The 25482-nt window shown below is 40.2% G+C and overlaps 1 protein-coding gene across 2 annotated transcripts in view; it reads right to left on the bottom strand.

Annotated features, from left to right (window-relative positions):
• LOC137423715 (actin-binding LIM protein 1-like) overlaps positions 1-25482 on the bottom strand; it is a 353241-nt gene that overhangs the window by 71129 nt on the left and 256630 nt on the right. For both annotated transcript variants that reach the window (XM_078773796.1, XM_068111161.2), the window contains exons 7-8: positions 9714-9801; positions 5815-5873 (exon numbers count right to left, since the gene is read on the bottom strand). In XM_078773796.1, coding sequence (XP_078629922.1) covers positions 5815-5873; positions 9714-9801 — 147 coding nt within the window. The remainder of the gene's footprint in view (positions 1-5814; positions 5874-9713; positions 9802-25482) is intronic.

The raw sequence follows: 25482 nt of genomic DNA, 5'->3' as shown, positions 1-25482 counted from the left end.
TTAATTATTAAGTACTTATTTATTTCCTATCTCATCTGGCAATATATCAGGCACCTTTTCAGCTACGAAGCTGATACTTGGACATGACAGTGACCAGGTGACTTGGCTACAAAGGGTATTTTTGATTTATTGATTACTCAATTAATTGATTGTTTATTTATTTTTTGGATTAATTACTTAATTAATTTTCAAAAAGCTACAAATTCGGATGTAACAGTGGTACTTTAGGTATGCTATTAGGCAATTGTTTAAGAAATTAATTATTTTACTATTATTATTCATTTATTTTAATGACACAATTAATTAATTCATTAATCAAAGCCTGGTGTTGGTTTAGCGGTTAGGGTGCTGGCTTGGGATCCTAGGATCCTGGGTTCGAATCCTGATCGATTGCTGAATTAACGCCAGAGGGATTGACTCAGCCGGTCATCCTTCCGAGGTCGGCAAATTGAGTACCAGTTCACTGGTAATTCCCTGTGTGTCGCAAGAGTCGACTAACAGGGTTGGCGGCAGGAAGGGCATCCGGCCATAAAACATTGCTTCAAAAAAGGGACCAAGGTGCCCGAAAAAGGTCAACCCCTGCTCTGCGGGGAAAAAATTGCCTCTAAAGGTAGGTTTTTTTTTTACACAATTAATTAATCAATCAATTATTGTTTTCTTGATTTTCATCATGCCTGTCAGGCTACCGCCTGGTGCCTTCTTGTCTGTCTGTCTGTTTGTGAGCAGAATTCTCAACAAAGTTAAAGAATGATTCGGACAAAATTTGGTGGACAGGTTGGGGCATGTGAGGACAAATTTATTAGATTTTGGTAAATATCTACATCTGGAGGCGGATGCTATAAAAAATTTTAAGTGATTCTTCACCATTGAGAAATGGGGCCAAAAACGATATTTCGTAGTATGGCACGAAAATACTCAAGAGTTGTGGATGGGTTATGACAAAACTTGGTGGATGATTCGATTTTGGTTTAGGTCCGGATTCAGATCCGGTCCATCAGTTGGATACAAAACGTAAACTGTTCAATGTGGCGGAGGTATGCACTCTACCGAGTGCCGTTCTCGATTCTTCCTAATAACGTCCATGGAACAGAATAAGCCAAACAATTGTCCAATGTCATATCTACAAACCTGGCTACAAGGAGTGTGTATACATAAGAACCAATTTGTGACACTCCAAATGCTCTGATCAAGAAGAGATATGTCTAACAAGATCCCCAAGCATTGGAAACCTGTACTTTACTTTGAGTGCAGCTTTCAGCAAATCACACTTGAAGGTCACACCTGGAATTTAAGATAATAACTAGTTTTTTCACTAGACATAAGGAAGATCATCTATCCCAGTCTTCAGCCCTTGGTCGAGTATGAAGGAAGGGATGTTAAAGGAAGAACAAAAATTGGCATTGAGGAAATATAGGCCTCGTGTTTTTTGCTGAAAGTTTTAATTCTGTCAGTTACATCACAATTTTAAAGGACACATCTACTACCATTTACCAAGAATGGAAAATGTGATTTGATATGCATGTTTTTTATATCGAGAGTCGAGGCTTGTGGAAGAGCGAGAACACTGAACGGATTAGATGCAAAAGGATAAAAGGAACAGCAGAGAGACCAACCATACCAACAGCAGCGGAATTGAAAGACAAGATAGAGGGAGATTTGGACAAATAATGGGTTTTTGGAGGAATGAGTGAAGGAGAGGATGTGCGGCATGGACAGATGGATACAGAAGCAAACTCTCAGGAAGGAAAAACTGTAAACTTGGAAAGAGCTGGGCTTGGGGAAGGTTAATGGGGATAGAATGTGGAAGTTGGGTTCCACAGGCGGGGAAAAAGAGGAACGAATGAGTGAAGGTGAGCAATGATTCTGGATTTTGGGAGTTTCACCGGAAGAGTGTTGATGGTGGACCGCATGCGCCCTGCAGATACCTGGGGTGAGGGACGGAGAGTAAAGCATGGAGTGAGCAGAGGGTGCAAGTCCAGAAAGGAGGCGGTAGAAGACAGAGAGACCACTGACCTGTCTGTGATGGCAAAGTGATAGCCCCATAGACTCAATTTCATCGTAGGAGATTCCTATGATCTTTGAAGGCCTCGGTTTCCATGGAGTCAAGCTGAGCGAGATGTGAGGCAGGTGCACCGACCTAGAGGGAAGAACAGCATGTTCTTGTGAAGGGTGGAGCAAAATCTCACCCATCTCATGTGATCAATGTGCAGAAGAGGAAGCGAGGAATTTATCTTCTTCCCTGAGTTACCCAATTATCAGATGTAGATATAATGTGCAGGACAATCGAGTTCATCAGTTGAGAGCAACCAGTCCAGGTATCGCCAAAGCAATGGAATTGAAGGAAGCTCTCACATGGATATGGGTGAGCTGCACTAGGTGGTCTGTTGCTGGATTTTTCCTGCTGCAAAAGATGGCTCAACCGAGGAATTAAATAAAACACTTCCTTCATTTGCTTGTAGTTTTCCACAGCAATCAGCCATGTAATACCCTCAAAGGAAAGGGGGGGGCGAGACGGCCCATAGGGTGTTTGGTAGGCCAACGAGGCACCCTGTAAGAAGCCACAAAGGGCCCAATGTCTCCGGTCGTGGAGCTGACTGGATCGCTAAACACATTATGCAGGACAGAAAAATAAGCTAATCAGATAACTTCAAATTAGATGACAGTACCGGACCATATTTAAAAAAAAAATCCCCCCCCAAAAAGATTCAATTTTTAAAAAATAAATAAATTAATTAAAAAATGTAAGTTGCCTGATTTTAAAAAAAATTCTTAATTTTACGATGAAATCCCAGATCGAAATCAAATTGGAGTAACAATGGAACCAATCAAATCAATTCTTTCTTTTTTTTTCTTATTAAATTTTCTTCTTTTTAATATTCTTATTTCCTCAATTTTCTTATTTTAACCGAACATCGAGTGCATCACCTAGCTCCTAAAGTCTCGTGATGGACTAACAGATGGTGGCAGGCTCATACCCATCCTTCGTGGTGAAGTGTGTACTGTACTGCAAGGTGACGGTCTCTGGATAATGACAATCAGTGTGAGGGAAAAAAAGAAGAAGCAAATCGTGATTGGCAGGCAAGGTAATGGATGAAATGAGCCGTGAGGACACCTGGCTCACGGCCTGCTGCAGAACAAACACGGGACAGTCTGTTGCTGTGGCGCGGCAAGTGTCCAAAGGCAGAGGATTCACATTCACTTGTGGATGGAAAACAGGAGCACATGATGCGTCAAATGGAAGCAGTCGAAAAGAAAATGATGTCCTCCTAAATGGGCACTCAACTTCGAAAACAGAGCCACCGCTACCTGTCGCAGTGCACTCTCAAAATTTGGTGGTGCTGATTCTTAAATGAGATGACATTCAAACAATGGGTCTTCACAGTCACGTACACCCAAATGCTACAATCTGATCTTCTGGAACCGTCTGGGGCTACTCAGCAGCTTTCTCGACTCGGGTCTCCGCTGTGGTTCGTTGGGCTACCCGCTCTGCAGGTAAGCAACCATGAGTACCTTGTCACTCCAGCATCTGCCAAGTGCCACAACTGTGTCCACCCAATTAGCACCACTTTTCTCTGTTCTGATCAAAATGTGACTAATCCAAGTCTCATTAGGATCTATGATGAGTGAGATATACCATAGTCCCTTTTGTGGCCTCCTATCTTATGAGGACAATGTCACGATACCATTGAGATGCCTGCACATAACTTCCTGGCACATCCACTTCATTCTTACCCATCACTCTCAAGTCACAATGAATGACTTTCACCCTCAACAGGTTCAAATAAAATCTCCATTAATTCAACAGTATTAAACATCCCATTTTTTTTGTATACAGGATCGAGGCTTGTGTAAGAGCTAACATCAATCACAAAAAAAAAAACGGAAACACAAAACATACAATAAAGGGAGCGGGAGACAAGATGGGGAGAGAGAGGGAAGCACACAAGTACAACAGTAGAGAGCAGGGACATCAGGAGATCTGTAAGAGGGAGAGGGCTTGGGGTGGGAGGCATGGGAAGGGGGGGGGGGGGGGGAGAGGTATAAAACATATGGACACTGCTGGAACTTCCAGGAAAGAAGTCGGTATTTCAAAAAAAGTGTATCTGGGGTGAATTAGCGGGGGTAGAAAAGATCAAGGTTTTGGATGGGGGAAGATAAGAGATGGTGGTGAACAGCTGTTTTGAAGACCTGGAGGGAGGAGTGGGATTGAAGAGAGTGAGGGAGTTTGTTCCAGGGGTGGGAGAAAAGAGGAATGAAAGAGTGAAGGTGAGCAGAGAGCCAAGATTTTGGCAGTTTAACCATAAGAGGGTTGCTGGCAGATCTTGTGCGACCTGTAGGAATATTTGGGGGACAGAGCCCAGAGAGAGCTGGGGGGGGGGGGGCAAGGCCAGAGAGGAGTCGGTAGAAGAAAGAAAGACCACCAACCTGCCTGCGGTGAGTGAGTGAAAGGCCCTCGGAGTTAGCTTCATCACGGGAGATTCCAATGATTCTGAAAGCTTTGGTTTCAACAGCGTGAAGCCGAGCTAGGTGTGAGGCAGGAGCACCGGCCCAGAGGGGAGAACAGTATTCCATTGAGCTGCGGATGAAAGCCTTCTATGTGGTGAGGAGCTCAGGTGTGCCAAGGAAGGACTTCGCACGACGACGGATGCCCAGTCGGCGAATGGCTTTGGAGGCCAGCTTGGAAATGTGGTTTTCTCAGGAAAGATCATAGAAAGGTAATGCAACTGAAACTAATTCTGAAATTCTGAAAACTGAAATCTGAAACTTCTGAAAGCAACAAACAAGACGAGGTAATGAAAAGCAAGCAAATTCATTTTTAAGGCAATCAAAACGATTTTCTCCAGCAAGCACAATATCAGGAAACGATGAAAGATGTTTGCTGGCATTTTCCCATTCATGGAACAACATGAGCGACGGGTGGTGAAGTGTCCTGGCGGCTCCTGCAAGAGAAAGCGCAGCCTGTTGACGTCAACGCCGCTTACAATGTTCCAAGATGTTTGGACCATTTCCGAACGAGTGCTGTAATTTGTCCTTGTCGATACCAAAAGAAGACTTCTTACAATAACGTATCCATTAGCACAGTTAGGGATTTTCAATTCACAATGAGGCCCCGTTGTCTCGTCCCATGGATAGATAGTCTTTCCTTTATGGACAGCAGAAGGACATGACCAGCAATGCTCATCTCAGAAGGTACATTTGAGATGAGGCAGCACATCCTTCTTATGTTTGGAGGATTAATTCGAAAAATATTTGTCTCCTTGATTATAATTTTCTACAACAAGCACAATATTGGCAAACAATCAACAAAGGTAACTGTGGACGGAAAAAGGGTGCACATTATGCGTCAAATGGAAGCAGTTGATAAGATGGTATCGTCTCTATTTGATTCGACGATCCTATTTAATGCCCTAATAATTGTCACATAATCTGCCCATAATCTACCCCTTCACATGCTCCGACCTCCTTTTCCAACTCTTCCTGTACTCCTTACCCTCCCCACCTCCTCTTCAGTACTAGCTGAAGTCCTCAATTTTAACGGTTAAAAAAAAAAATCATTCCCCACTCCTCAATGTGTGTATATTAAACACAAGACTGCCATATGTACAGTTACATGTCGGAAATACCTTAGATGTTGTGTTTGCCAGACGAATACAACACCAATGCAAAAAATTCAAGCTGTTATTGCTCTGATCTATTTTATTGCTAAATCTTGTGTATCAATAATTGCAAACAATGTGGCTCAACAATGTTTCAATCACAGAAAGGCATGCATCAGGAATAAGAGACCAATCAAACATTAATACCAACACTTACCCGTTTGCGTTCCTCTGATTTTGCCGCCTTTTTGCAGTCTGGATGCCACACAGAAGAACCTGCAAAAAGATCATGTTGACCGAGTTCGCCAGAATTAGAAATCCGACTCAGTAGGGAAAGGAAGTGGAGTGACAGAAGTTGGAATATTGTTATGAATTTGGGGGTAGGAATAGATCTGAATCGGAGGGAGCGGGAGACAAGATGGGGAGAGAGAGGGAAGCACACAAGTACAACAGTAGAGAATAGGAATAGATTTAGGTAGATCTGAATAGGTATCATGCTTCGTCTGTCGTGCTAGGGAATCTCACCTGTAATAAGTTCTGTGTTTAGGCGGTTTGTTGGATTAAGGTGTGTCTTCGTCCCCATTACGAGGAATGGGCATGACAAATAGTTCTCGGGAATAAGGATAAGACTCGATTGTATGTCGTTCCCTCTGTGATCATACCTGTGTCCCGTATGGCAACGCACTCTTATACATTAGATAGGCCCATTAGTGCACCACATTAATTAATCCCACCCTCTGCCACAAGACGATTAGACTGACCGGAGAGACCAACAGGCAGTGGCCGCGCAGTACGCCACCATGGCGATGGAACATCGTGCAAGGCAGGCTGAGAGCCACGCCCAGGAGAACTCATGATTGGCCAGGGGATGGGCAAGCAACAAGCAGGGCACCGATTGGCAGAGTAGGGGAGGACGTGCGATGGGTCAGACGAAGGGCAAAAAGCGCTCAGCCAATGAGAGGACACCAACGCGGTGAGAAGGTTCGAGAAGTTGAGGGGCACCGCACTGGTTTGGGGAAAGGAGGGCTGACGTCACGTGATGGCGAGTAAAACCTCTCCCTCGCCAGCGTTTTCCTCTCTTCCTTTGGCCCTCTTGCTGTGGACTGTCCGATTGAGCTCTCCCCTTTGTCCTTCTGCTGTTGGCTTCCTTCCTGTTTGGACCTCCCTTCTGCCCTTGATTTTCGTTCCCGTTTTGGAGTTTAGCTTTGAAAGACATTGGAGCACCGACGATTCTCTTCCCCAGCGTTCACGTGCGAACGGCGAGCGTACGAGCTGCAGCAGCCGGGAGAACATTACACGCTCGCTCGCTTGGTGCGAGAGGCTTGGTGAACAGGGGCGCGGGGAGGCCGGCGTTGGACGACGGTGCTCAAGCCCGACAATTCCTGACGGACGCTACACACCACAGATAAGCCAGTACAAACGCAAACACGACGATTCTTTTATTTACTTATTGCCCTTGTCTTGTATGTGAAGTGAGGTGTGCGGGATCCCGATTTAGGATATTTAGTTACCGGCGTGTTCTTTTCCTGTCCCGATATTTATTAAATAAACCCTTGTATTATTTTCCCAACCAACTTTAATTCTGTTTCGTGTGAGTTTAATAATTTGCAGGGAGAAGACATCGTCGGGGCCGAAAAGGTAAGTGCGGCATCCTACCCCAATCCCCCGCCTCGTTTATCGATCCGCCATCGAATTGGAAACACCTCCAAGTAAGCTTGAATCCATCCGTGGTGACGCTCGGTCTTAACTGAGCAAACCACACGACAATATTTTTGTAATAAATGTACAGCAGCTGTCAGTGTTTAGCCGAAAGTTTTATTGGATTTTTTTTTTTAAAAGATGGTACACATGCCCTTTTGAGCTATTTAGTCTGGGTTTCATTTCCGACCTGACTATAAACTGTCTCCCAGGTGTTTGTAAGTAGGACGAGGATTCATCGAGTGTGCAGTCCCTCGGATATGGGACATTAGGTCGGAAACCCATCTGCTCATTGATTGCTAGTGGGCGTTAATATCTCGTGTTGAATTTCTACAAGGAGTTGTAGGCAAGTCATCGCCGGCACAGTGGCCAAATTATAATTATTGTGTCCAAACCTCGAGGGGGCACTGCATTAGTGTGGCATAGCCATCCCTCAGTTGTGATGCAACCAGCGGGCAGGATTAATGATTAGAAGCCTGGTCCAATAGGCAATCACTAAATAATGATATTTTGTTGAATGCAAAATCGAGACTCGTGTAAGAGCTAGAACAGAGCAGAACTAAATAGTTCATAGAACACATTACCCCATGCAATCCTGAAAAACAGGAACATGGGGAGGGTTTGCAAGCAGCAAATTTGATTGGTCGAGATGATGTAAAATGCTGTAATATTTTGTCCAAGTACTGCTAAACAATGTTCAAGAATATAATTAAATTAAAATAAAATGAAGATTTTAAAAGTTGTAGAAAAAATAAAATTTTGGATGTTTACCGCCATTGATACAGCGTCACTTACATCACCTTATTACCTCAGCCACCAAAGGTGGATGGAGGTTATGTTTTCACTCCTGTCTCTTTGTCTGTTTGTTTGTTTGTAAACAAAATATCTTAAAACGTTGTGGATGGATTCGCACGAAATTTGGTAGAGATGTCGTATGTGACATATGTCGTATGTGACAAGGACGAAATGATTAGATTTTGGTGAAGATCCGGATTCAGATCCGGCTAATAGAATTTTTAAAGTGTTTCTTCCATTGCTGTTCCAAAGTATCCTTGTGAAAATTCCAATTAGATTTGCCATCTACGTTTTGAAATCTCCAACTTTAGCCTGGATTGTATACATGAGTCATGTGACAACAACAACAACTTTTTTATTTTTTATTTTTTACTTCACTCCTTTATCATCAATAGTGTTTCATAGACTGAAGCAACATCATTACCTTTAAACAATACTTAATTGATCCTATAACTTGCAACAAACACAGTTACATAATAACCTGAATCCCAACCCCAACTGGAACCCCAACCCAAACACCATACAGAGTCCCAGACCGAACCCTAACACAAAATCCATGGTTAACAGACTGAAAAATGCAAAACACGGAAATGCTTCACTTCTTCATAAAACTATGAATAAATGATGAAATAATAAGTGAAAACTAGAATATATGTAATTATGTATCTGCTCTCATTATATGGAGTAGCATTTAAATTTAAGCAATTAAGTTTAAATTTAATAAAAACTAGAGAGAAGTCGATGGCACGCCATTGCAAATCCCTATGCTTCCCACGTAAAGCAAGGTTGTAAGATTATTTTGATAAGATTTTAAATAATTTTTATTTTATTTTAATTAACACGTAAGAGTTAAAAACAATTCCCATTTTGACGTCTGACCCTAAGACTCCACCCATCCGGGCATGAACCAGAGGTCAAATTTAAAAACCTGTTATATATTTCATACATCCCCCAATGTTAATTGCATATGCAAAGTTTCATTAAAAATGTTTGAAAATGTGTCCATAATTCCATTTTTTGGTATTTGACCTTTTTGACCTTGACCCGAGGGGGGCAGGGCCAAAATTGATACTGCTGTCGCACCTTCTTACCATGTTGTGATCGTAACTACCGAGTTTGGTGAATTTCTGCACAACCGTTTAGGAGGAGATAGCGTGACGGACGGACAGATAAACAGACAGAGCTGATTTTTTTTTCTCTTCTGATTTTCTTTTTTTTTGTCAAAAAAGTGTGGGGATAAGTAAAAAAGTAAAAAAGTAAAAAGTATAAGGGTATAAAAGTGTAAGTAAAAAGGGGTAATGTAAAATTCCAGGTTATCGTCATCGAGGAATACTCAACTTTGTCAAGGCTATAGTACTGCGTGTCACCATTGATTGATGAATTAATTAATTCTCCTATTTATTACGAGTGTTAAACAAATAAAGTCTCATTTTTAGTCCTATATATATTTTGTGGAGGGCTCTGAAAATATTTGTGCTTGAAGTTATTTATTTAAGCAAAATTAAAGTTAAAGGCAAAATTATGTGGAATTTTCAGGAATACAATCATTGTTGCACAGCATTCTCAAGCCATTCATTTAGCAAATATTCCAAATCATGAATGATAAAATAGAGTCATTCCAACCTTGCAAGAACATCTCTTCTCCCTCTGAAAACATGCGGTGACAACGGAAGCATCGGGCACAATTTGGATGGTAGCGTTTGTCACCAGCCTGGAAAATAACAAGAGGCCGTTAGTACAATTTGAGGTGATGGAAGTCCAATCAGAAAGTATTACTGGCACATTACAAGAATATTCATAATATAGTAATTCACAGTAACGAAGTGCAGGATCAAATGACACGTTTGAGAATCGCTGCCATACAACCAATCACAGAGCAGCCATTTGAGCTTCTCTCATAATGGCTACAAACATTAATACCACATTCTCAACATATTTGAACAGACCAATAGAAAAACAAGAAGACGTCACGCGGAGAGCACGATACTTGCAAAATCCGCCCCCCCCCCCCAAAAGTTTTCCATTGATACAGCAAATTGTCCATTTCATGAAGATTAAAATTTACAATCTTTATCAAAGCTCGGGTCAACAGGATGAAAAGTGATGATTTTTCAGATGAAAAATGATTTTGGAAGGTTGACCTTGAGTTGACCTTTGACCTTTTGACCTAAAGAAATAGTTAGTTTCCCTATTTAGTGACTCAATGTGCAAATGCTGTTCAATTTTCAAGTCAATCGGATGAAAATTGAGGGTATTAAAATTTGGCCTATGTTGACCTTTTGGCCTATGTTGATCACAAAAATAGATGGTGGTTGAATTCAGTGACCATATATATATAAATCCTCTGAGAAGTTCAAGTCAATCAAATGAAAATTGGTGATTTTAGAAATTTGGCCTATGTTGACCTTTTGGCCTGTGTTTACCTAAAATGTAATACGTGGTTGAATTCAGTGACCAGATATGCAAGTCCTCTTCAAATTTCAAGTCAATCAGATGAAAATTGAGGATTTTAGAAATGTGGCCCATGTTGACCTTTTGGCCTATGTTGACCTCAAATATACTTGGTGGTTGAATTCAGTGACCAGATATGCAAGTCCTCTTCAAATGTCAAGTCAATTGGATGAAAATTGAGGATTTTAGAAATTTGGCCTATGTTGACCTTTTGGCCTATGTTGACCTTTTGGCCTAAGTTCACCTAAAATATAATTTGTGGTTGAATTCAGTGACCAGATATGCAAGTCCTCTTCAAATTTCAAGTCAATTGGATGAAAATTGAGGATTTTAGAAATTTGGCCTATGTTTACCATTTGGCCTATGTTGACCTCAAAAATACTTGGTGGTTGAATTCAGTGACCAGATATGCAAGTCCTCTTCAAATTTCAAGTCAATCGGATGAAAGTTGAGGATTTTAGAAATTTAGCAAAGTTGGTGACCTTTGGCCTATGTTGACCTGTTGACCTTTTGACCTATTGACCCCAAAACAATAGGCTTCTTGCTTTTGACCAACTCTACCATTTGGTGAAGTTTCGTGAAGATCGGTTGAAAATTGTGACCTGTAGACCGGTGACAAACAAACAGACAAACAAGAAAACGTCATGCATAGCACGATACTTACAAAATACGCCCTCCCCCAAAGGTTTACCATTGATACAGCAAATTGTCCATTTCATGAAGATTTAAATTTACAATCTTGATCAAAGCTCGGGTCAACAGGATGAAAAGTGACGATTTTAGAAATTTGGCCCATGTTGACCTTTTGGCCTATGTTGACCTCAAGAACACTTGGTGGTTGAAGTCAGTGACCAGATATGCAAGTCCTCTTCAAATTTCAAGTCAATTGGATGAAAATTGAGGATTTTAGAAATTTGTCCTATGTGGACCTTTTGGCCTATGTTGACCTCAAATATAATTGGTGGTTGAATTCAGTGACCAGATATGCAAGTCCTCCTCAAATTTCAAGTCAATTGGATGAAAATTGAAGATTTTAGAAATTTGGCCTATGTTGACCTTTTGGCCTATGTTGACCTCAAAGGTACTTGGTGGTTGATTCAGTGACCAGATATGCAAGTCCTCTTCAAATTTCAAGTCAATTGGATGAAAATTGAGGATTTTAGAAATTTGGCCTATGTTGACCTTCTGGCCTATGTTCACCTAAAATATAATTTGTGGTTGAATTCAGTGACGAGATATGCAAGTCCTTTTCAAATTTCAAGTCAATTGGATGAAATTTGAGGATTTTAGAAATTTGGCCTATGTTGACCATTTGGCCTATGTTGACCTCAAGAATACTTGGTGGTTGAATTCAGTGACCAGATGTGCAAGTCCTCTCCAAATTTCAAGTCAATTGGATGAAAATTGAGGATTTTAGAAATTTGGCCTATGTTGACCATTTGGCCTATGTTGACCTCAAAAATTATTGGTGGTTGAATTCAATGACCAGATATGCAAGAGGTCTTCAAATTTCAAGTCAATCGGATGAAAATTGAGGATTTTAGAAATTTAGCAAAGTTGGTGACCTTTGGCCTATGTTGACCTTTTGACCTCTTGACCCCAAAAACAATAGGCTTCTGGCTTTTGACCAACTCTACCATTTGGTGAAGTTTCGTGAAGATCGGTTGAAAATTGTGACCTGTAGGCCAGTGACAAACTAACAGAGTCACAAACACAACCGACCAATATACTTGAAAAATCTTCGATTTTGCAAGTAACAAACAGAAAGAAGAAGTGGTGTTGAAGAATGTACAGACTGCAGCCGCTTTTGGGGGTGCTACAGCCACGAGGTGGGAGAACTGAGAACGCCACGACTTCCTGGTTACATGGCTTGTTGAGGATATTTGTATCTGCATTATCAGAAATACAAAGTGGTGATTAAGTCTGTGCTTTATTTCCTGGATTCGCCAAATTCGTGAAACATTTTGGACTATTGTAGAATGCAATAATTATCAAGCAAATGCTGATAACCGAAATAGGGATCTACCAGGTTTTACCCGAGTATTGCCCATGTACCTTCTTCCACTCCTTTCTAAAGTCCATATTGTAGTGCGAACTCTGCAGTGTTAATAACGTAGCATCTCACACCATATGTATAATGGTAGTATGGTACTTTTATAGTTTTTGCATAGAACGTAACATCGGGTACATGGTACATTTACACCGCACAATGGTACATGTTAGAAGAACATGTTGCACGCTTGGAACAAGATCGCCCACAGCATGGGTAATGTTGTAGTATCAGTAATACACCAATGACATATACATGGTATTTAAATAAAATACAAACAGTCCATATGTAGTATGTTCACAGCATACACAAGCCAAGTACCAGGCTTGTCACGAATGGCTTACCCGATACACTAGGACTAAAGGATGATATTGTGAACTTCATGACATTTATCAAATGTAATAACTTGAAACTATCTAATTTTAGATTACGTTTTGGATTTCCCAATCAACTCTAAAATATGAAGAGAACACACAGATCCTGCACCATTTTTATTTTTTTTTATTTTTTTGTATACTGAATCGAGGCTCGTGAAAGAGCTAACATTTATTTCACAAACAAATCAACCAGACAAACAAAATATACAAAAAGAGGGAGCGGAAGACAAGATGGGGAGAGAAGGGGAAGCACACAACCACAACATTTGAGCGCAGGGAGAAGTGTGGGAGGGAGAGGGCTTGGGGGCAATGTACCAATATTAGAGCAGATGTCTCCGTTTCAACTGTATAGCGATGTGAAGCATGTGCTGCGAGGAAGGATAAACTAACCTGGCACAGGAATTGACCAACTGGAAATGTGCAACCTACAGAGGCTTTAAAAAAAGTTTGGACACAAACATTATTGAGAAGTTTCTGGTTAATGTGTCTACACTCTCTATACACTTTGCCGTTGCAGACCTGAAATGTTCTCAGCGGATTACATTTCTGAGCTGACTTCCTTAAGATAGACGATGACTGGGTATACCCTGCCAAGTGATGTCCTACATTAGCACCTCTGTTGTTCACAATAGATGAAGTTCAATGTGGCAGTGGGATGAAGAGATTCATTTCTCAATGAGCTTTGGGATGGAGGTGAGGGACATAATCTGTCTGCATTGATGCCAATCCACAGTTTCTGGTCGATTCTCAAATTATCTCAAAAATGGAATTCACCATGGGTGTTAAACGTTGTCTACAAAAGGACAGTGAACACCCAACCTGTCCACCACACCACCCTAACCGATTATGAAAAAGGCATCGGCCCTGACATTTCGTCCAGAGTTACCTTCTTCAGGGATCGGCTCAAGCAGTCATCAAATAGCTTTCCTGCTTGGAATGGTGATGGACACACTTTTAATTGTCTCATCGTTACTGCCTGGGATTGAGATGGACACACTTTGATTGTCGCATTGTTCCTGCCTGGAATGTTGATGGACAAACTTTGTTTGTCCCATAAAGAACACATTCATCACGATTGGCAAACGTTGTTCTCATGATAAATTTCATTTAGTGTGCTCCAAAACTCAACTCATCCAAAAGCTTTTACATTATGAGTGCTCATCAGTTGAGGTAAAGCCAACTTAGATATACAATCCACTTTTACTTTAATTTTGGTAAAATCAGCTCCAATTTAAAAACAAGAAGACGTCATGCGGAGCACGATACTTGCAAAAATCCCCCCCCCCCCCCCAAAAGTTTTCCATTGATACAGCAAATTGTCCATTTCATCAAGATTAAAATTGACGATCTTGATCAAAGCTCGGGTCAACAGGATGAAAAGTGATGATTTTAGAAGTCTGACCTTGAGTTGACCTTTGACCTTTTGACCTCAAAAATAGTTGGTTTCCCAATTCAGTGAGGCACTATACAAATGCTGTTAGATTTTCAAGTCAATTGGACGAAAATTGATGGGTTTTCATATGAAAATTCATGATTTCGGAAGTTTGACCTTGAGTTGACCTTTGACCGTGTGGGGTATATAGATTACAGTAGATCTTCCCTCAGTTCTGTAAGTAAAACTTGCCTCACGGATGTCGGGATTCCTCTAAATTTCTTAGTTTAATGTTATAAGCAGCATTAGAGACTGTTTAAAAAGCTAATCATATGTGTTTGTGGTTTATAATATTTTACAAGCCCGGCTATGCCGGTTAGACTTTTGGTCTTGTTTTTTTATTCCAGCCATTGTATGTTCTCTATGTGTAAAAGAGCAATGGCGCCAAGACAGTTTGGTATCCTATGAAATGTACACCCACATAATCTAATTAAAAGGACTTGTGGTCAAATTGTTGTCACTCTCCCCAACGCCAACTCACCCCGTGGACATGTCTGCTCCAAGTTAACCATCATGCTGAATTGAAGGTTGACACCATGGTTGGTGGGTGTTTAATCAAATAATTGGACAAAAAGATAATGAGGAAAGGCCAGGATCATAGTGGAGAGTTAGAAGATGAAATAGTTTGGGAAAAGCCAGGATTATAAATGTGGAGAGTTAAAGGATGGAAGAGTTTGGGAAAAACCAGGATGATAAATACAGAGAGCTCAAGGATGAAAGAGTTCAGGAAAAGCCAGGAAAATAACTATAGAGAATTGGAGGATGGAAGTGTTCAGGAAAAAACAGAATTTTAAAATATGGAGAGTTAGAGGATGAAAGCGCTCCGTAAAAGCAATGGTTATAAATATGGAGAGTTAGAGGATGGAAGAGTTTGGGAAAACCCAGGATTTTAAATGTGGAGAGTTAGAGGGTGGAAGAGTCCAAGAAAAGCCAGGATTATAAATGTGGAGAGTTAGAGGATGGAAGAGTCAGAGAAAAGCCAGGATTATAAATGTGGAGAGTTAGAGGATGGAAGAGTCAGAGAAAAGCCAGGATTATAAATGTGTAGACTTAGAGAATGGAAGAGCTTGAGAAAATCCAGGATTATAAATATGGAGAATTAGAGGATGGAGGCGCTCTGTAAAAGCAATGGTTTTAAATATGGAGAGTTAGAAGATGAAATAGTTTGGGAAAAGCCAGGATTATAAATGTGGAGAGTTAAAGGATGGAAGAGTTTGGGAAAAACCAGGATGATAAATACAGAGAGCTCAAGGATGAAAGAGTTCAGGAAAAGCCAGGAAAATAACTATAGAGAATTGGAGGATGGAAGTGTTCAGGAAAAAACTGAATTTTAAAATATGGAGAGTTAGAGGATGGAAGCGCTCCGTAAAAGCAATGGTTATAAATATGGAGAGTTAGAGGATGGAAGAGTTTGGGAAAACCCAGGATTTTAAATGTGGAGAGTTAGAGGGTGGAAGAGTCCAAGAAAAGCCAGGATTATAAATGTGGAGAGTTAGAGGATGGAAGAGTCAGAGAAAAGCCAGGATTATAAATGTGTAGACTTAGAGAATGGAAGAGCTTGAGAAAATCCAGGATTATAAATATGGAGAATTAGAGGATGGAGGCGCTCTGTAAAAGCAATGGTTTTAAATATGGAGAGTTAGAGGATGGAAGAGTTTGGGAAAACCCAGGATTATAAATGTGGAGAGTTAAAGGATGGAAGAGTTTGGGAAAAAACCAGGATGATAAATACAGAGAGCTCAAGGATGAAAGAGTTCAGGAAAAGCCAGGAAAATAACTATAGAGAATTGGAGGATGGAAGTGTTCAGGAAAAAACAGAATTTTAAAATATGGAGAGTTAGAGGATGGAAGCGCTCCGTAAAAGCAATGGTTATAAATATGGAGAGTTAGAGGATGGAAGCGCTCCGTAAAAGCTATGTTTATAAATATGGAGAGTTGGAGAATGAAAGAGTTTGGGAAAACCCAGGATTATAAATGTGGAGAGTTAGAGGATGGAAGAGTCAGAGAAAAGCCAGGATTATAAATGTGTAGACTTAGAGAATGGAAGAGCTTGAGAAAATCCAGGATTATAAATATGGAGAATTAGAGGATGGAAGCGCTCCGTAAAAGCAATGGTTTTAAATATGGAGAGTTAGAGGATGGAAGCGCTCCGTAAAAGCAATGGTTATAAATATGGAGAGTTAGAGGATGAAAGAGTTTGGAAAAACCCAGGATTATAAATGTGGAGGGTTAGAGGATGGAAGAGTCAGAGAAAAGCCAGGATTATAAATGTGTAGACTTAGAGAATGGAAGAGCTTGAGAAAATCCAGGATTATAAATATGGAGAATTAGAGGATGGAAGCGCTCCGTAAAAGCAATGGTTATAATTATGGAGAGTTAGAGGATGAAAGAGTTTGGGAAAACCCAGGATAAATAAATGTGGAGAGTTAGAGGATGGAAGAGTCAGAGAAAAGCCAGGATTATAAATGTGTAGACTTAGAGAATGGAAGAGTTTGAGAAAATCCAGGATTATAAATATGGAGAATTAGAGGATGGAAGCGCTCCGTAAAAGCAATGGTTTTAAATATGGAGCGTTGGAGGATGGAAGCGCTCCGTAAAAGCAATGGTTTTAAATATGGAGAGTTAGAGGATGGAAGAGTTTGGGAAAACCCAGGATTATAAATATGGAGAGTTAGAGGATGGAAGAGTTTGAGAAAAGCCAGGATTATAAATGTGGAGAGTAACAGGATGGAAGAGTTTGGGAAAAGCCAGGATTATAAATGTGGAGAGTTAGAGGATGGAAGAGTTTGGGAAAAGCCAGGATGATAAATGTGGAGAGTAACAGGATGGAAGAGTTTGGGAAAAGCCAGGATTATAAATGTGGAGAGTTAGAGGATGGAAGAGTTTGGGAAAAGCCAGGATGATAAATGTGGAGAGTAACAGGATGTAAGAGTGAGGGAAAATCCAGGATTATAAATATGAAGCGTTAGAGGATGGAAGAGTTTGGGAAAATCCAGGATTATAAATATGAAGAGTTAGAGGATGTAAGAGTTTGGGAAAAGCCCGGATTATAAATATAGAGAGTTAGAGGATGGAAGAGTTTGGGAAAAGCCAGGATTATAAATATGGAGAATTAGAGGATGGAAGAGTTTGGGAAAATCCAGGATTATAAATACTAGGACGTGCCCGTACGTGGGTGCCCGTTCGGAAAAACATTCCAAACCGCGTGGCAGTAACGACCACAGAACCCCCCCCCCCCCCTCTATTTACATGAAATGGTTTGGTCCATTCGCAAAGCCAAAGCGAACGACCACAGAACCCCCCCCCCCCTCTATTTACATGAATGGTTTGGTCCATTCGCAAAGCCAAAGCGAACGGCGAACGGCTAAATCGCCATAGCTCGGTAACTACTTGTCCGATTAATATGAAACCTTGAAAAGGCACATCCTCAGGTCCCCAGCAATATACCTGGCAAGTTTCAAGTATATCGGACCCGTGGTTGTCGAGAAACAGCGGTCACAGACAAACACACACACACACACACACACACACACACACACACACACACACACACACACACACAGACACACACACACACAGAGATTACTGGAATTATAGATAGATGGAGAGTTGGAGGATGGAAGAGTTTGGGAAAAGCCAGGATTATAAATATGGAGAATTAGAGGATGGAAGAGTTTGGGAAAATCCAGGATTATAAATATGAAGAGTTAGAGGATGGAAGAGTCAGAGAAAAGCCAGGATTATAAATGTGTAGACTTAGAGAATGGAAGAGCTTGAGAAAATCCAGGATTATAAATATGGAGAGTTAGAGGATGGAAGAGTTTGGGAAAATCCAGGATTATAAAAATGGAGAGTTAGAGGATGGAAGAGTTTGGGAAAAGCCAGGATTATAAATATGGAGAATTAGAGGATGGAAGAGTTTGGGAAAAGCCCGGATTATAAATATAGAGAGTAAGAGGATGGAAGAGTTTGGGAAAAGCCAGGATTATAAATATGAAGAGTTAGAGGATGGAAGAGTTTGGGAAAATCCAGGATTATAAATATGGAGAGTTAGAGGATGGAAGAGTTTGGGAAAAGCCAGGATTATAAATATGGAGAATTAGAGGATGGAAGAGTTTGGGAAAAGCCCGGATTATAAATATAGAGAGTAAGAGGATGGAAAAGTTTGGGAAAAGCCAGGATTATAAATATGAAGAGTTAGAGGATGGAAGAGTTTGGGAAAAGCCAGAATGATAAATGTGGAGAGTAACAGGATGTAAGAGTTTGGGAAAATCCAGGATTATAAATATGAAGAGTTAGAGGATGGAAGAGTTTGGGAAAATCCAGGACTATAAATATGGAGAGTAACAGGATGTAAGAGTTTCAGAAAATCCAGGATTATAAATATGGAGAGTTAGAGGATGGAAGAGTTTGGGAAAAGCCAGGATTATAAATATGGAGAATTAGAGGATGGAAGAGTTTGGGAAAATCCAGGATTATAAAAATGGAGAGTTAGAGGATGGAAGAGTTTGGGAAAATCCAGGATTATAAATATGGAGAGTAAGAGGATGGAAGAGTTTGGGAAAAGCCCAGATGATAAATATAGAGAGTAAGAGGATGGAAGAGTTTGGGAAAATCCAGGTTTATAAATATGGAGAGTAACAGGATGTAAGAGTTTGGGAAAATCCAGGATTATAAATATGGAGAGTTAGAGGATGGAAGAGTTTGGGAAAAGCCAGGATTATAAATATGGAGAATTAGAGGATGGAAGAGTTTGGGAAAAGCCCGGATTATAAATATAGAGAGTAAGAGGATGGAAGAGTTTGGGAAAAGCCAGGATTATAAATATGAAGAGTTAGAGGATGGAAGAGTTTGGGAAAAGCCAGAATGATAAATGTGGAGAGTAACAGGATGTAAGAGTTTGGGAAAAGCCAGGATTATAAATGTGGAGAGTAACAGGATGGAAAAGTTTGGGAAAAGCCAGGATTATAAATATGAAGAGTTAGAGGATGGAAGAGTTTGGGAAAAGCCCGGATTATAAATATGGAGAGTAAGAGGATGGAAGAGTTTGGGAAAAGCCAGGATTATAAATGTGGAGAGTAACAGGATGGAAAAGTTTGGGAAAAGCCAGGATTATAAATATGAAGAGTTAGAGGATGGAAGAGTTTGGGAAAAGCCAGGATTATAAATATGAAGAGTTAGAGGATGGAAGAGTTTGGGAAAATCCAGGATTATAAATATGGAGAGTTAGAGGATGGAAGAGTTTGGGAAAATCCAGGATTATAAATATGAAGAGTTAGAGGATGGAAGAGTTTGGGAAAAGCCAGGATTATAAATATGGAGAATTAGAGGATGGAAGAGTTTGGGAAAAGCCTGGATTATAAATATAGAGAGTAAGAGGATGGAAAAGTTTGGGAAAATCCAGGATTATAAATACGGAGAGTTAGAGGATGGAAGAGTTTGGGAAAAGCCCGGATTATAAATATAGAGAGTAAGAGGATGGAAGAGTTTGGGAAAAGCCAGGATTATAAATGTGGAGAGTAACAGGATGGAAAAGTTTGGGAAAAGCCAGGATTATAAATATGGAGAGTTAGAGGATGGAAGAGTTTGGGAAAAGCCCGGATTATAAATATAGAGAGTAAGAGGATGGAAGAGTTTGGGAAAAGCCAGGATTATAAATGTGGAGAGTAACAGGATGGAAAAGTTTGGGAAAAGCCAGGATTATAAATATGAAGAGTTAGAGGATGGAAGAGTTTGGGAAAAGCCAGGATTATAAATATGGAGAGTAACAGGATGGAAAAGTTTGGGAAAAGCCAGGATTATAAATATGGAGAGTTAGAGGATGGAAGAGTTTGGGAAAATCCAGGATTATAAATATGAAGAGTTAGAGGATGGAAGAGTTTGGGAAAATCCAGGATTATAAATATGGAGAGTTAGACGATGGAAGAGTTTGGGAAAATCCAGGATTATAAATATGGAGAGTTAGAGGATGGAAGAGTTTGGGAAAATCCAGGATTATAAATATGGAGAGTTAGAGGATGGAAGAGTTTGGGAAAATCCAGGATTATAAATACTAGGGCATGCCCGTACTATATCTATATCTAAAATTATATCCCCCCCCTCTATTTACATGAAATGGTTTGGTCCAAAGCGAACGGCTTGCGAGTGGTGACAATCCCCCCCCTCTATTTACATGCAATGGTTTGGTCCAAAGCGAACGGCTTCCGGAGTTTGGTAAAGAAATCGCCATCGCGTGCACAAACGCGCAGGAAAGCGAATGAATCGCAAATTCGTTTTTATTAGTTGTAAAACATAGTTTAACGCCAACATAGTTTGCAAACGTGAAATAAATGAATACGCTCTCAAATGTGCCATTCGAGGCAGAGTGTGCCCGCCACGTTCGGCACACGCGATCGTTCGCTGCTCTCTGATTGGTTGAATCGTTTTTTGGACATAGCTCGGTAAGTAATTGTCCGATTAATATGAAACCTTGAAAAGGCACATCCTCGGGTCCCCAGCAATATACCTGGCAAGTTAAAAGTATATCGGACCCGTGGTTGTCGAGAAACAGCGGTCACAGACAAACGTACAAACGTACAAACGTACAGACAGAGATTACTGGAATTATAGATAGATGGAGAGTTAGAGGATGGAAGAGTTTACGAAAAGCCAGGATTATAAATATGAAGAATTAGAGGATGGAAGAGTTTGGGAAAAGCCAGGATTATAAATATGAAGAATTAGAGGATGGAAGAGTTTGGGAAAAGCCCAGATTATAAATATGGAGAATTAGAGGATGGAAGAGTTTGGGAAAAGCCAGGATTATAAATATGAAGAGTTAGAGGATGGAAGAGTTTGGGAAAAGCCAGGATTATAAATATGAAGAGTTAGAGGATGGAAGAGTTTGGGAAAAGCCAGGATTATAAATGTGGAGAGTAACAGGATGGAAAAGTTTGGGAAAAGCCAGGATTATAAATATGAAGAGTTAGAGGATGGAAGAGTTTGGGAAAAGCCAGGATTATAAATATGAAGAGTTAGAGGATGGAAGAGTTTGGGAAAATCCAGGATTATAAATATGGAGAGTTAGAGGATGGAAGAGTTTGGGAAAATCCAGGATTATAAATATGAAGAGTTAGAGGATGGAAGAGTTTGGGAAAAGCCAGGATTATAAATATGGAGAATTAGAGGATGGAAGAGTTTGGGAAAAGCCTGGATTATAAATATAGAGAGTAAGAGGATGGAAAAGTTTGGGAAAATCCAGGATTATAAATACGGAGAGTTAGAGGATGGAAGAGTTTGGGAAAAGCCCGGATTATAAATATAGAGAGTAAGAGGATGGAAGAGTTTGGGAAAAGCCAGGATTATAAATGTGGAGAGTAACAGGATGGAAAAGTTTGGGAAAAGCCAGGATTATAAATATGGAGAGTTAGAGGATGGAAGAGTTTGGGAAAAGCCCGGATTATAAATATAGAGAGTAAGAGGATGGAAGAGTTTGGGAAAAGCCAGGATTATAAATGTGGAGAGTAACAGGATGGAAAAGTTTGGGAAAAGCCAGGATTATAAATATGAAGAGTTAGAGGATGGAAGAGTTTGGGAAAAGCCAGGATTATAAATATGGAGAGTAACAGGATGGAAAAGTTTGGGAAAAGCCAGGATTATAAATATGAAGAGTTAGAGGATGGAAGAGTTTGGGAAAATCCAGGATTATAAATATGAAGAGTTAGAGGATGGAAGAGTTTGGGAAAATCCAGGATTATAAATATGGAGAGTTAGACAATGGAAGAGTTTGGGAAAATCCAGGATTATAAATATGAAGAGTTAGAGGATGGAAGAGTTTGGTAAAATCCAGGATTATAAATATGGAGAGTTAGAGGATGGAAGAGTTTGGGAAAATCCAGGATTATAAATATGGAGAGTTAGAGGATGGAAGAGTTTGGGAAAATCCAGGATTATAAATATGGAGAGTTAGAGGATGGAAGAGTTTGGGAAAATCCAGGATTATAAATATGGAGAGTTAGAGGATGGAAGAGTTTACGAAAAGCCAGGATTATAAATATGAAGAATTAGAGGATGGAAGAGTTTGGGAAAAGCCAGGATTATAAATATGAAGAATTAGAGGATGGAAGAGTTTGGGAAAAGCCCAGATTATAAATATGGAGAATTAGAGGATGGAAGAGTTTGGGAAAAGCCAGGATTATAAATATGAAGAGTTAGAGGATGGAAGAGTTTGGGAAAAGCCAGGATTATAAATATGAAGAGTTAGAGGATGGAAGAGTTTGGGAAAAGCCAGGATGATAAATGTGGAGAGTAACAGGATGTAAGAGTTTGGGAAAATCCAAGATTATAAATATGACGAGTTAGAGGATGGAAGAGTTTGGGAAAATCCAGGACTATAAATATGGAGAGTAACAGGATGTAAGAGTTTCAGAAAATCCAGGATTATAAATATGGAGAGTTAGAGGATGGAAGAGTTTGGGAAAAGCCCGGATTATAAATATAGAGAGTAAGAGGATGGAAGAGTTTGGGAAAAGCCAGGATTATAAATGTGGAGAGTAACAGGATGGAAAAGTTTGGGAAAAGCCAGGATTATAAATATGAAGAGTTAGAGGATGGAAGAGTTTGGGAAAAGCCAGGATTATAAATGTGGAGAGTAACAGGATGGAAAAGTTTGGGAAAATCCAGGATTATAAATATGAAGAGTTCGAGGATGGACGAGTTTGGGAAAATCCAGGATTATAAATATGGAGAGTTAGAGGATGGAAGAGTTTGGGAAAATGCAGGATTATAAATATGAAGAGTTAGAGGATGGAAGAGTTTGGTAAAATCCAGGATTATAAATATGGAGAGTTAGAGGATGGAAGAGTTTGGGAAAATCCAGGATTATAAATATGGAGAGTTAGAGGATGGAAGAGTTTGGGAAAAGCCTGGATTATAAATATAGAGAGTAAGAGGATGGAAGAGTTTGGGGAAATCCAGGACTATAAATATGGAGAGTAACAGGATGTAAGAGTTTCAGAAAATCCAGGATTATAAATATGGAGAGTTAGAGGATGGAAGAGTTTGGGAAAAGCCCGGATTATAAATACTAGGGCATGCCCGTACTATATCTATATCTAAAATTATATCCCCCCCCCTCTATTTACATGAAATGGTTTGGTCCAAAGCGAACGGCTTGCGGAGTTTGGTAAAGAAATCGCCATAGCGTGCACAAACGCGCAGGAAAGCGAAAGAATCGCAAATTAGTTTTAATTAGTTTTAAAACATAGTTTAACGCCAACATAGCGGCAACATAGTTTGCCAACGTGAAATAAATGAATACGCTCTCAAATGTGCCGTCCGAGGCAGAGTCTGTTCGCCACGTTCGGCACACGTGATAACTCGCTGCTCTCTGATTGGTTGAATCGTTTTTTGGACATAGCTCAGTAACTACTTGTCCGATTAATATGAAACCTTGAAAAGGCACATCCTCGGGTCCCCAGCAATATACCTGGCAAGTTTCAAGTATATCGGACCCGTGGTTGTCGAGAAACAGCGGTCACAGACAAACACACAGACATACACACATACACACACACACACACAGAGAGATTACTGGAATTATAGATAGATAGAGAGTAACAGGATGGAAGAGTTTGGGAAAAGCCTGGATTATAAATATAGAGAGTAAGAGGATGGAAGAGTTTGGGAAAAGCCAGGATTATAAATGTGGAGAGTAACAGGATGGAAAAGTTTGGGAAAAGCCAGGATTATAAATATGAAGAGTTAGAGGATGGAAGAGTTTGGGAAAAGCCCGGATTATAAATATGGAGAGTAAGAGGATGGAAAAGTTTGGGAAAAGCCAGGATTATAAATGTGGAGAGTAACAGGATGGAAAAGTTTGGGAAAATCCAGGATTATAAATATGAAGAGTTCGAGGATGGAAGAGTTTGGGAAAATCCAGGATTATAAATATGGAGAGTTAGAGGATGGAAGAGTTTGGGAAAATGCAGGATTATAAATATGGAGAGTTAGAGGATGGAAGAGTTTGGGAAAAGCCAGGATTATAAATATGGAGAGTTAGAGGATGGAAGAGTTTGGGAAAATCCAGGATTATAAATATGGAGAGTTAGAGGATGGAAGAGTTTGGGAAAATCCAGGATTAGAAATATGAAGAATTAGAGGATGGAAGAGTTTGGGAAAAGCCAGGATTATAAATATGAAGAATTAGAGGATGGAAGAGTTTGGGAAAAGCCAGGATTATAAATATGAAGAATTAGAGGATGGAAGAGTTTGGGAAAAGCCAGGATTATAAATATGAAGAATTAGAGGATGGAAGAGTTTGGGAAAAGCCAGGATTATAAATATGGAGAGTTGGAGTACGGAACATCTCGGTAAATTTTTAATTGAAATTTATCTGTGATTCATCCGGGGTATCTTTCATCTAAATGCGCACCTGTAAACCTCTGTGACATAATAATCCGGCGCAGGTAAATCTTTGTGATGGATGCAATGCAAATAATACAAAGCTGATCTTCTCGAAACCAAATTTGTTGAAATTCGCCGAGAGGATCATTGGTCCAATCTTAAGTTATCTGCTCCACAACGACTCAAACGCATACAACCGAGTACCTCACTTCGTGCCTGTGTGTGTTCTCTGCAAATTGAGTCACGTGTTGAGTTGCCATGATGGCACGAAGCAATTGCGTATGTAATTGGGATGGATAATAGGTGCAGTGCGTCATGCCAGGTGTTGTGTCGTGTTCTCCAGAGATTGGGACCTTTTGAGGTTGGATAGAGCACAAAGGCCTCACTCATATAATGAGGGAGGCCTCCATACTACATATGTACAAAGACTTAGAGTTAACTTAATTTAGGCCAACAAGCAGTGAAAGAACATGCACACCAACAACTATGGCGTACATATGGGACATGTCTTCTTCATTTTGCTGAGGGATTTCACATTTTGTCCTAAAATAAGTGAGATAGGAAGCGACTGCACATCCTGAAGGACAAAAGGAATGAGAGAAAGATAAGATAAAAGATTCCTGCATTCTCGAATACATATTAGGCCTTTGTCTTTGCTGCCAAGGACATGGATATTTAGGTCGATAAAGCACCCCACTG

Source organism: Myxine glutinosa, chromosome 3 (genome assembly GCF_964187855.1).
Source record: "Myxine glutinosa chromosome 3, kmMyxGlut1.1, whole genome shotgun sequence".
Classification (NCBI taxonomy): Eukaryota; Metazoa; Chordata; class Myxini; order Myxiniformes; family Myxinidae; genus Myxine; species Myxine glutinosa.
Note: the sequence above shows the minus strand (reverse complement) of the source record. Positions and strands in the feature narration are given on the sequence as shown.